This window comes from Manis javanica, chromosome 7 (assembly GCF_040802235.1).
Source record: "Manis javanica isolate MJ-LG chromosome 7, MJ_LKY, whole genome shotgun sequence".
Classification (NCBI taxonomy): domain Eukaryota; kingdom Metazoa; phylum Chordata; class Mammalia; order Pholidota; family Manidae; genus Manis; species Manis javanica.
In genome coordinates, this window is record NC_133162.1 from 85,679,114 (window position 1) to 85,692,721 (window position 13,608).

At 44.1% G+C, this 13,608-nt stretch overlaps 1 protein-coding gene across 1 annotated transcript in view; it reads left to right on the plus strand.

Moving 5' to 3' along the window:
• NID1 (nidogen 1) overlaps positions 1-13,608 on the plus strand; it is a 93,710-nt gene that overhangs the window by 53,700 nt on the left and 26,402 nt on the right. Inside the window, exons 11-13 of the mRNA XM_017670171.3 lie at positions 2,180-2,329; positions 3,356-3,478; positions 12,849-13,067. Coding sequence (XP_017525660.3) covers positions 2,180-2,329; positions 3,356-3,478; positions 12,849-13,067 — 492 coding nt within the window. The remainder of the gene's footprint in view (positions 1-2,179; positions 2,330-3,355; positions 3,479-12,848; positions 13,068-13,608) is intronic.

A 13,608-nucleotide genomic window follows, 5' to 3' on the forward strand; every position in this document is an offset into this window, starting at 1 on the left:
AGCTGTGGGGACCTGCTCTAAGATTTTACTTTCCCATTTCTCTAAGATCCAGCACACCAAGCAATGTGTCTGTCCTCCTGGTGCAGATTACTAGGGCTGGTTATTTAGCAGTCCTGTGCTTCCACTCCCTCCCCACTCTGACTCCTTTCCTCTTGCCAGTGAGCTCAGGTTGGGGGAGTGCTCGGGTTCCGCCGGGCCGTGGCTTTGTATCATACCCCCTTCATGAGATGTTGAGTTCTCGCAGATGTGATGTAGCCTGGCTGTTGTACTGTATTTTCTGGTATCTCTGTTAGGCATAATTGTATTTGTTGTATTTTCAAAAATATATATGATTTTGGGAGGAGATTTCCGCTGCCCTACTCATGTTGCCATCTTGGTTCCTCCCCCTCGTAACTTTGACTTTTAAATTGTCTTTAAGAAGAAAATTGCTTTGGCCTGAAAAATGGTCTTACATAAAGGAAAACATTAATTAAAAAATTAAATTATAAACTGCTTTTTTTCCATAAATGACTTGAGGAGTATAGAAACAGGTATGTGAAGATGATGGGGATAAGACCTATGCATCCTGCCAAAAGGTCTTCCTCTGTTTATACAGGTGGGGCAAAATGAGGCTCTGAGCAAATGTGATTAATGAAATGATCACTTATAAGCTATAAATGGCATAAATATTTGATGTAAGAGACAAAGAAAAGAAAACATAGTGAGATTCAGTTTCTGGTTGTTCTGTCCAAAAATACTTTCCTACCATTTTTTGATCCCAATTTTTCAAGAGTGCTCCCTTTCACACCCCATGAACTGAAGGAGTTGGCAGGGGTGACCTAGAGGAAAAAAGAGCATCAGAAATGATGGGGAGTGAGAGAAGAGAGGAGGGATCTGAGGAAACAGGAGTGTGTTCTTGGGCTGGTTAAGTATAATCTGGGCTGCTGTTTTCCAGGCAGAAATTTGGACTACTTCGGTAGTTTAAAAATCGGCAACCCTTTGGCCCACAAGACTCAGTTTGATGCTGTCTGTCTCACGGGAGTTACTTAACAGTCTCGACTGCAGGAGGCCAAGCTGCTAAGTGCACAGGCTAGGCCTGAACCCGCCAGTGCTTTTCTTACCTCTCATTTGGCACAGACTTTCAAAGAGTACCCACTTTGCCTATTCTCTTACTCTGTGCTCTGAGCTCTCTCTCTCTCTAAGTACTTGTGGCAAAACAAACTGGAATTAATCTTGGGAAGATTAGAGGAAAAAGAGGAAGGAGTTCCTATATCTGGGATAATCCAAACACTTAGGATCTCCTCTGAGGGAAGAAAAGGTTCTGTCCTGACATTGTGAGGGCTCTGTCCTAGATCTTAGAGAGAGGAATGGCACTGTGTCTGGGGATGGGACTGAATCCTACACCTTAGAGCTTTGAAAGCAGAAGCTAAATGGTGCTTGAGCCAGCCATTGGCAGTCACCCCTCGACCTCAGCCCTCAACCTCCATCTTGCACTCAATGGAGTATTCTTGGCTGCCCTCTGTTACTCACCTGCTATGCCCTCATTCATGTGCTCTATCATCAGGATCTCCATTAGAATACCAGTCCTGTCTACTGGGCCCTCCTGCACTTAGCTCACAGGAAGGAGTTCCCATTCTACAGAGGACGAATGTGAGGCTCTAGGAAGTTGCATGGTTTACCCAAAGCCGTGCAGTGCACACATGGGTACCTGGTAGGAGCTCAGGCCTGCCTACCCCAGAGGCCCACCATGCCCACCACACCTGTCTCTCTGCTCTGGAAAAGCTGATTCCAACTTGCATGGTGGGAAACGGGGGTCTTTGTGGCATTTGTAGTGAATCATCACCTGCCCAGTGGGTCAAGGTTAAAGACTCCATGTGGAAGCCCAGATCTTAGCTCCAAATGGTCCACCTAGAGTCACTACAGGAAGGTGTACACTGCAGTGTCCCACCTCCACACCCAGGTGAGGGAAAGTTGGGTGATGGAGATGTGGTGTGGACAGCAGCCTGAGACAGAGCCCTGAGGCAGAACTGAGAGGGAAAGCCAGGCAGAGTGACCATTAGGTGTGAAGACTAGCCAGAGGCAGGATCTCGGTGGGAAAGATGGAGGAGAGCCAGGAGTGGGGCATCTGGGCACAGAGTGGAGCGCAGAGGGCACTGAGGCTACTCGGAGCCTAACCTGTGCGTCACCGTCTTGTTTGCAGTTGTCATGGACCAGCGCCCCATCAACTACTGCACTTCCGGCCTCCATGACTGTGACATACCGCAGCGGGCCCAGTGTATCTACACGGGAGGGACCTCCTACAACTGCGCCTGTTTGCCAGGCTTCTCTGGGGATGGCCGAGCCTGCCAAGGTTCGTGGCTGCTCTGATTTTTCTCTCCATGGAACCTTAAAAAGTTCCTGTGATGCTGTTAACTAGCCCCCTGATATAAGAGAATTATCCTCTCAACTCTGTTGGGTAAGTGGGCTGCATTTTGTATCTCTGTAGTAGTTTGGACTGTGCATTTTCCTTTGGGGGCTTTTCTCATTGGGGGAGACACTTGGCCTCCCTCTACTATTTTGTTCTGTGTGACTTGCTCATTCTGGCTCATTCAGTTAGACACCTGCTGTCTGCTAGGAACTGAGGAGGTGGTCTTTCCAAAAAAAGGCAAACAATCCTTGCATGCATGGAGCTTGAAGTCCAGCTTTTGGTTTAATAAATATATATATAGTCATTCATCTGACCTGCTCCAAACTTCTGTAAAAAACGTGAAATGCCCTTACTGAGTAAATTACTGCAAAGTCAGAGAATAAATGGCTCCCCAGAATTTTTTCAGACCTGAGATCAGTCTATTATTGTCTGGCAGGGTGCTCTTACAGATCATTTTAGGTAAGATGGCTGTGAGCACAGTACCCTGGTCCCTTGGTTAGCAAAATTACTTTACATTATACCAAGGATTTTTTCTGAGAAGTCCAAGCTTTCCTAAAATAGATTATAATTTTGGAGATGCTTACTCTTCATTACTGAACACATGAATTATGTCTTGTCTCTGAGGTTTTTTTGTCAAGCAGTTATTAACCTGTTTCCAAACTGAGACATTTATGAAGCTCTCATTTATGAGACAGAACACTTTATAATGCAAAAGAATCTTTTCTTTTTCTCATTCACATGCTTGATTTTTCATGGAAACATTATCATCAAAGAAACACTTGTAAATGCACTAGATAGATGTTGGGGAGTTAGTGTTTTGGTAGTTAATGTTTAGTGAATTCTAAGCTGTCTCTCTTCCCAGATCAGAAACAAGATCCCAGAGAGTTGAGCTAGTGGCCTAAATTATTGTGCAAACTATGAATTCCAGAAGAAATCTCATTGTCCATGGGCTGGGTGCCTGTTTTGCAGATGTGGATGAATGCCAGCCAAGCCGATGTCACCCCGATGCCTTTTGCTACAACACTCCAGGCTCCTTCACATGCCAATGCAAGCCTGGTTATCAGGGAGATGGCTTCCGTTGCATGCCTGGAGGTAAGGTGTTAGGGATAGTAGGTGTTGTTGGTAGGGCCATTGCCATAGCTGTGAATACTGAGTACATGGCCCTGGGAGAGAAGGTGTGTGGGGACATGGGAAGCCCCATGGAGAGCCCTAAAGGTTATTGAAGTGGGAGGTCAGAGCATGGCTGCAGCTTAGAGCCATGCAGGTTATGCACTGCACAACCCCAGGGGGTGCCACACACAGACCATGACTGTACTGGCACCTGGAGTCTGGGCATCCTTATAACTTGAGCAAGCAGAGCAGGGTAAGAACCGGTCTGTATTAGCCAAGGTTCTCCAGAAAACCAGGACTAATAGAGAGAGTGTGTTGTGTGTGAGTGTGTGTGTAGAGAAAGGTGTGTGTAAATACATATATTTGCATATAGGAAGATTTATCATAAGGAATTTGTTCACACAATTTTAGAGGTTGGCAAGTCCAAAGAACTGCAGTCAGCAAGCTGGAGACCTAGAGGAGCCTGTGGTATAGTTCTGGTTTGACCTGGCTGGCTTGAAACCTGGGAGGAGCCAGTGTTTCCTTTTGTGTCTGAAGGCAGGAGAAAGCTGATATCCTGATTCACAGGTCATCAAGAAGGAAGGATTTTTCTCTTACTCAGGGAAGCGTCAACCATTTTGTTCTATTCCGTTCCTCCACTGATTGGATGAGACTCCCATATTAGGGAGGGCCATTTGCTTTACTCAGTTCAGGAAGTTAAAGGTTACTATCATCTAAAATATCCTCATAGAAATACCCGAAATAATGTTTGATCAAATACCTGGGCACCCTTGGCCCAGTCAAGGTGACACATAAAATTAACCATCACAGACAGCTTCCTAAGAGTCATGGGGAATAGAGCTGGGAGGGGTGGTAGTGGTGGTGAAGGACCACCAGTTGGGGGAAGATATGGTCTTATCTTAGGTACTTATCCTACCTGGACTGTGCAGCTTCTAAGGATGCCTGCTGACTTGAGACTTGAGTGGCATCTTGTTAGCTCATGAAGATAATTATAGACCTAGGTCATACCTCAAATGAATCTGGAAATGTAGAAGGCACTAGCAAATGCTGTTGAATGAATAAGTATAATTGGCACTGTTTGTGTAGCGCCTGTGTATGAGCCAGGTGCTTTACCTGTGCTATTTCATGTAATGTTCAGACTCATCTTTTTAAAGTAAGTACTATTACCATCTCCATTTCCACAGAGGATGCTGAAACTTGAAAAGATAAAGGCAATTGAAAGCTCACAGGTAGTAGGTGCTAGGACTGAGACTCAAACCCAGGTCTGTCTGCCAGATGGACTCCAACCTGGATTCAGTTCTCCAGACCACATGATACCATCAGGCACTTATGAGCCTAGACTTAGCCAATGATGTCATTATTTATTTTTGATTACTGCTGCTATTGTTGGCCAGCTAGACTTATGCCATTACGTTTCAGTAAGAGGTAAGTGGAATTTCACCACTTTTTTAAGCAATTATTAGCTATTTCAGTGTCTGTTCCCATCAGTACCCTGTGAGTGCCTTGAGGACAGCGTGAATATGCATTTTATTTTCACGTCTCCACTATCCAGGGGAGTATGTGGCCCATAGTGGGGCTCCCAGATGTTTATAATTGTTGAAGAAATAAATGAATATACTAGATTCCACTCCTACCAGCAGTATAGAAATGTATTTATTGAACCACATTCTCAGCAGGACCGAATATAATGTTTAGGATAGTTGCCCATCTGAAAGAAGAAAAATACCAGGTTAAAGTTTAAATTTTATATATAATACTATATGTGTCTGGTCTAAGTTGTTTTCTTCTGCTTATAGCAAGGGTCAGCAAACTATGACTCACAGGTCAAATCTGACCCACCTCCTGTTTTTTGTAAATGAAGTTTTATTGGAACACAGCCACACTCATTAGTTTATGTATAGTCTATGGATGCTTTCATTTTACAAAGGCAGAGTTAGTAGTTGTGGCAGAGTCTATAAGGCCTGCAAAGCCTAAAATATTTACTACCTGACCTTTGACAGAAAAAGTTTGCCAAACCCCTAGCCTGGATGAACCTAGGCAGTGCCAACCTTTTGTTCTTGAAATTACAGTAAACACTGCACTGTTGCCCAAAGATTCCGATAGGCAAGTTACAAAGAGAAGAGGTCATAATAATTTGAGTTAGGACATTCCAGAAGCTATTAAAAATTACTAACATTCATTATTTCCTTAGGCTTGCTTCACATCTCCAGTTCAAAAAGAAGCAGATGTTTCATTTTTTTGTTGTTTTTAACCTGATGTCTTGCATCCTCTTTAATGTTCTGTTAAAGGAACAAAAAAATTCAGGCCTATAGGCTAGGAGATGGGACAAGGATAAAGCCAATGAGGGCTATTTGCTAGGGTTGTTTATGTATTGAGTCCTCATCCCTTAAGAAATTCAACATCTAGTTATACACTTGAAAGAGGATGTGCACTTGGAATATTTACGAATGTTCGTTGAGTATCATTTGTAACAAAAAATCTAAATGACTCTTACCAGGAGGAATGGACAAATGAGTTCTGGTATAACTCCTATAATAAAATAATATATAGCCATTAAGATGAGTGAGCTAGAGCTCATGAACACATCTCACAGCAAAAAAAGTTTCAAGGATGTATGTAGTATGGTCCCATTTATATAAACCTAACCTTGTATGAAAATAAACCTACAATTGTATACCCACATATAAGAAAGCTATAAAATGCACACATGGGATGAGAAACAACAACTGGAGGATCAAGTTTGCCTCAATGGTGGGAGGAAGGGACATATTTTTCTAAATTTTGTATGACTAAAGTATTTTATGAAATATTAACAGAAAGGAAAATATGTGTAGTGTCATCTGATTCCTGTTGCTAAACGTGATTAAGTGCAAGGATCAGACAGTCAGCACTTATTTGGTACCTAGCATACACAGAAGGCATGAGTTTAAAAAATACAACTAAACTGGCTTTGAGGGTGAGTCTGTTAACATCATGGGTACTGATGACAATACCATCAGCCAACTGGTGACAGGCAAAACAGAAGAAATTGGTTGGCTCCTCTTGTCCCCCAGCACTGTCCCCACAAGCCATGTATGGATTATGAAATAAATTAAGTGGATCACTATTACCATTTTCATTTAAATGGAGTGGAATGAAATAGAAAAATTGGTCAAGAAAATACTAGAATGTGTAGAGTGTATGCAGTAGGAGTAAGTATTATTTCATGAATGATACTTATGTACATGCTTGTGTATGTGTGTGGGTGATTGTGTGTACGGGTGCGTGTATGTATTTAGTTGTTGAGCAAAATGTGTTTCTGTGGGTCATGGTCTGAAAGTTTGAAAGCCACCATAATAATTATCTATTGGGGTAAGAAATTATCCCCAAAGTTAGCATCTTACAGCAATAAACATTTATTATCCCACAGTTTCTGTAGGTCAGGAATCCAGGAGCAGCTTAGCTGGGGATCTTAGTTTAGGGTCCATGAGGTTGTTAAGGCATTAGATGGGTCTCCTCTGAGGTTCACTGGGGACTGAAGGATCCATGTGGCTGCTGGCAGGCCTCATGGCCTGTTGGACTGAGGACCTTAGTTCCCTACAGCCTGGGTGTCTCCACAGGGCTGCTTAAGTGACTTCAAGGCCTGGCATGGATCCCTCCAGAGCCAGTGGTGTCTCTAGGAAAGAGCACCCAAGACAGAAGCCACAGTCATTTGTGACCTAATCTTGGAAGTGACAGTGTGGTTATTTCTGCTGATGCTGTTAATCAGAGGCCCCCCTTCTTACAGTGTGAGGGGACCTGCATACGTGTGGGGACACCAGGAGGTAGGAGATGGGGGCTGTCTTGGAGGCTAGAAATCACAGCAGTGTACCTGTACGATGTAGGGGAGGGGGAATGTAATTGACTAGGTTTTTTGGAAAGTAGAAGAGCTGCTTAGAAGTCCTGGGCTAGAGATGTAGGGCCTGGTGCTTCAGGGCAAATACCCAACCTACATAGGTGTGGCAACTGCTTTGTACATGTGACCACAGTCTTGCCAACCAGCACACTGCATCCAGACCCACACCACACATCTCTAGAGAGAAGGGTAATCAAAAAGGCCAGAAAGTCGGGCTGCAAGGAAAGATGAAAGCATTTAGGATAATATGACTTAAAGGAAAGAAAACTGAGGAACAATATGATATACACTTCCTATTCTGTGTCTTTTGTTCATATTACAGTTTGCATTTTGTTCCAAACAAATCCGATGTTAGAAAACCTGAATTTCCCAGTTAGAGCTAGAAGGGGCTCCAGAAATTTCTGTAATTCATCTGCTTTGTCTTATAAATAAAGGATCTGAGGCATGAATAATTTCTTGGTTTACAAAAAGGTTCCTTGACTCTTTATGTAAAATAACTTTCTATAGCAATTTTTTTTCAAAATTGATTAAGACCCTTTTATAAAGAGAAATGTTCTTAAGGTCTCCAGTGTTGGCTCAGATTATTTTTATTACAGATAAATCTAAGTATTAACTATAACTATAAAATCAAAATACACTTACAATTTAAATGCAAATGAAATGATAAATAAAAAATTTCCAATCAACATCAATTTAATATGCCAGATTGTTGAGATGAAACTGACATTACTGTGGTTGGCTCCCCGTTGCTGGATGGTCATCCTTTCCATCTCTACTGGATAATTCCAACCAGCCTGCAGAGAGGATGTGACATTCCTCATCTAAAAGACAGACAAAAAATGAAGACTCCCCTTGACCCTATACACCTTTCTCACTGCCTCCCATCCCTGCCTCCCCTTTACAGTTTAATTCCACGTAAGGGTTCTCTGGAGCTGCTGCTTCTATTTCCTCTTTTCCAATTCTCTCTATTTTTTCTCTACCTTTTTATTATAAAAAAGGACATAGATATGGAAAGTCATATAGAACACATGTATAGCTCAAGGAGTCAGTCCAAGGGGAGGCCCCCAGGTCAGGGTATACTTTAGCAGCAGCCTCAAACTACCACCACCAACTTGACTTTCACAATAACTACTTCCTGCATTTCTTCATAGTTTGACCATATGTGAGCATGTGTAGACTACGGACTTAGTGCTGCTCATTTTTCTATCTATAATTCTGTCTTCCATCCCTTTCTTGTCCATACAGTTATTCTACAGAAGGAGAACCTGGGATGGGCTTGCAGGACACCTGGCATGGTTCCATAAATGCTTATAACACAAATACATACGTGATTCAAGGGCCAGTGGGGTTCCTGGTCTGCAGAATATAACACATACAGTGATTTTAAAAGGCTACAGTAGCAGGCTGTTAGGAGAGGATGGAGGCAGGAATGTGCGAAACCCGAAGGTGCAGTGCCACACGATGAGCCACACACGGACTGTGTGTGCCTTTTCTCTTCCTGCTGTTTTATGACCTTCTGCTATTCCCCTCCCCTTTTCTAACTGCTACCCCTCTCTGGGCATTCCTCTTCCTCTCAAGTCCTGTAAGGACTATAAAACTCGGGAAGGGACTTGGACAGAGCTCATCAAATGTATAAAGGCCATTATCACCATCTTCATCGTTGGAGGTGGTGGTGGTGTTCTTAGTAAACCTCTGGGAACATGAGGATAAAGACCGTATCAGATTGACACTGTTTCTTTTACTTGTAAATTCCCACTCTTGGAAAGTTGGCAGTCTTGAAGTAACAAGTGTCCATTTGGCAGTTAATGAGATGAGGCTAGGAGCCAGAAGGTCTCAAATCCAGCAGCGACCAGGGATTGTTCCCCACACCCGTGTTAGCTCATCCTGAGACATGTGCAGGGAAGAACCCTTGGGAGCAGCCGGCCCTTACCTGGGGTGGGGCAGACTGTGTAGGAAGAGGCTGAATGAATGACGCCTCCCCAAATAAGTTCCTTCTCCCCTTTGAGTATATCAGAGGCTACAATGATTATTTATTTGAATTAACACAGAGAAAGAAATTTAATCAGGCAAGGGAATGGAAAGCAAATCAAGAGATTCAAAATGTGCTTTTTTCTTACTTTTCCCTCCATTTCATTTTCCTCTCATTCCCTTTGTCCCCACTGTTGAGAAAAGTCACCCCAGACTTCCTGCTGCTCTCTGGATAACTATCAGGTCTTGAATGCTTCCTCCCCAAAGCAATCAAACCAGATGAATAAACAAAATCTTGCCTAAGTTATCATTTTATCAGCATGACACAAGGCCAGGAAACGTGTCTATAACCCCTCCCCATCCACCCACAGTGGAAAATACCCCTTGGGAACTGGGGCCCTTCCAGGCGGCTCCCCCTGCCTGCTGGCCAGGCTGAGAAGCCATCCCAGGAAATCCAGTGATAACGCAGCTTTCCAAAAACAGACTTGAAATTCTGTTTACTGAGTCACAATTAAGGTTTTTCCCTCTTTTTCATAAGTTCAAGATATAGTACTTAAAAATTCCCTTGTAAAATTCTCTTGAAATTTTATATGTGGGCCAAGCATCATGTCAACACAAACCTCTGTCAGCCACATAAAAAGGAGCAACCCCTATTACCTGAAAAGTTGGGTTTGGCTGACAGTACACAGAACACCACCTCTCTATTCTAGTTGGGGAGATACTGATAGGAGGAAAATGAGTCTGTGGGCCACAGATGATTTCAAAGACTGTCTTTAGTTAACAGGTGTATGTCACCATTGACATAACATGTTCAGTGCACATGAGCTGTCCTGCTTTCCTGGACACTGGGTGCATAGGGGCAGGAGCTGGGCTAGGAACCCAAAACCCAGGTTCTAGCTCAAGCTGAGCCACTTAACCAGTGCTGTGGCCTGGGGTAGCCCCTTCACTTATCTGAGCTTCATTTGGTGCAAAAAGCATCGTTGCTAGATGCAGAATTAAATGAGACAGCTTATATGGAGCTCTAAAACAAATGTACAATAGTGGGCAAGTAAGTTCCATGTCCAAACATGAGCAAAACCCAACATATTTATTCTCAAGCAGATGGCTGACTAGTATGTTTGGTTCTTCCTACATCAAATATGTTTTGGTTTTTTTAATATGAGCCTCTGGGACAAAATAGCATACCCAGTTTTCCCTTGCCAGGTTCAGCAAACTCTTTTCTGGCATGCTTCTGCTTCTAATCAAGGAAGCAGCCACTTAACCAGGCTAACAAGAGAATGAACTGGCAACACAGAAAAAAGTACTTTAAATATTTATTGGCAACACACACACTGAATGTCACTGTGAAAGCCTAGGGTAGACACAGTCACAAATGAACATCTGAGGCAAGAACTTAACATTCTATCTGTGCATTTTTGGTCATATTCAACCTACTCTTTGAAATGATACTGTGAGATTAGTTACTACTGCCATTGCTGTCCTGCTGAGAGGGGTTAAGGAGTAAGTTCAATCAGCTTGTGGACATGCCCGAGGTAACGCCAGAAGTGATGGGACTGAGAATCAAAACATTTTTCAGACACAAAAAGTCCATGAAACATATCTTGTTATATATTATATGTTATTATTACTTAGCACTTTAATATATTCATTAATACATATTAGCATATGAAGTAGCATATTTATATAAAATTCACCTCTAACATAACTAGTAATACCCTAGAGCAGCAGGGGTTGGCAACTACTGTCCTCACAGGCCAAATCTGGCCCACCGTGTTTTTGTAAATAAAGTTTTACTGAAACACTCACTCATTTATGAATTAAATATGATTGCTTTCATACCTCATCCCCAGACTTGAGTAGTTGTAGCAGAGACCACATGGCCCCACAAAACCGAAACATTTACCCTCTGCCCCCTAACAGGAAGTGGGGGACCCTGCCCTAGATCTGTATAACTGCAATCTTCCAATGAAGACCAAAACAGCACTTAGGCATTTCTTTGTCCTCTGGGTCCCATGGAGAGGATCTTCTCTGTGTATCTGTTACATCCAGATTCCCTGTCAAGCCACACTTGCTTGTATCTGTGTGTTTACTTGTTCCCTTCCCTCTGGACTGGGAGCTCCTTGAGCACAGGCCCTGTGGGCTATTCCCATGTGCTTCCCCCCCGGGAAGTGCTTCCTGAATCAAGGTTAAGGAGATACAGTACCTGCTGCTCTCACAGAGCCTGTAACCTGGCCAGGGACACAGACAAGGGGCAAAGTCTTACATTGGTATGAAAGGGCAACGTGCCCTGGTTGCTCTTGGGGACACACAGGGTCCAGCCTTGGAGGGCTTGGGGAGGCTTCCAGAGGAAGTATATGCCTAAGCTGATTTTTGAGGGATTAACTGGAGAGGAAAGGGGGAAGAGGGCCACATAATGAACAGCCCATGGCAAGGTCCAGAAGAGCGAGGTAGCCGACCTGGTTCAGTTTATCTGAAGCACAGCACTCTGCACTCTGCTGGTGTCTGGAAATGCCTCTGGTGGTACATAACTGCAGAGGGCATGACGAGGTGGCCTGGTACTAGCACTGGCTGAACTCTAGCTAGTGTGGGACCAGCTACAACTCTGCACATTTGGGTGTTGTTTATTCCAGTACATAGCTTCTTACCAGCAATCCCCCACAGATAGAGGAGTATTTCCCTGCCCTGGGATCTGAGTTGCACTGTTAAGTGGCCATGTTTCCTGTCAAACACAAGCACATCATTCAAGGGAAACACAGAGATGTTGGAAAATGTGTGTAAAAGATCTCCCAAATCTTTGACCTTGACTCAATGTGGATAATTAAGAAGCTTGAGATGATAAAAAGGACAAAGTTAAGAAAAACTTAAAATTTCTAAAAATAAACCAGTGATGTCCATCAAGTGATGAATGGACAAACAAAATGGGGTGTAGCTGATAATAGACTATTATTCAGCCATAAAACAATGAAATACACCTGCTACAACTTGCCTGAGCCTTGAAAACATTCTGCTGAGTGAAAGCAGCCAGGCACAAAAGAGTACATGTTACATGATTGCATTTACAGGAAATGTCTGGAATAGGTAAAGCCACAGAGACAGAAGGCAGATTGGTGGGTGCCAGCAGCTGGGCGGAGGTGGAGCAGCTGCCTGCTAGGTATGGCTTTCCTAGGAGGGGAAATATGTTGGAACTGGATAGGAGAGGCAGTCTTACAGCACTGTGACTGTAACTGCCTCTGGATTGTTCCCTTTAAAATGGCCATGTTTATGTCAGGTCAATTTTGCCTCAGTTTTTGAAAATGAAAAAAAGTTGCTTAGGAAAGAAAAAATGTAAATGTAATCTTCTTGCCCACTAAATCCATTAAATAATAATACTGTTTTACATTCATAAAACTCAGTAAAACAAAACCCAGTGATGAGCAGACAGCTCTGGTGGTCCTGAGCTAGGTGCAGGGGGACCCATGGCTGGGGACAGACCATACCACTGATGGTCTCTCCTCTGACTTCTCTCTGCAGAGGTGGAGAAAACCCGGTGCCAGCAAGAGCGTGAACACATCCTTGGGGCGACGGACCCACAGCGTCCACGGCTGCTTGGCCTGTTTGTCCCCAAGTGTGATGAGCATGGGCAGTACGCGCCCACCCAGTGCCACAGCAGCACAGGCTACTGCTGGTGTGTGGATCGCGATGGCCGCGAGGTGGAGGGCACCAGGACCAGGACCGGGATGCAGCCCCCCTGTAAGTCCCGCCCACCAAGCCTCGTGCCTGGGAAGGGCCTCACAGCCAAATTCCAGGTGTCTGAGACATGCCTTTCCACCTCCCAGCATCCTGAGCTTCTGTCCTGGCTGGGACCCAGTCCCTCTCTGCACCCCCTCTGTCTACCTGGGCATTCATGCCACTCCTCCACATCTGGCTTCTCACTCACCATCTCCTTTTCCTTTACTGTGCCAATGACCAGTGAACCTACACACAAAAAACTGCAGTTGGTAGCAGAGAGTGTGTGTGTGCCCTGGGTCCCCTGCTGTGGTGGCCTGGCCTCTCAACATCTGTGCACTGGGATGTTGCAGGGATGCTGGAGATCCACCAAGCCCTTCCATGAGGCCTTGTTGACTCAGATTGGGGGAGCATTCTCCTTGCACACTTGCCTCCTTCGTGGTTGTGTACCAGGGCCTTTAGGCAGTAGGTCTACTTTAGAATCCAAGAACAAACAACCATAAAGGTTTCTGAAAACTGGTTCTATAACAGCCTGGGGTAGTGGGAAGACTCCATGCTGGGAGCT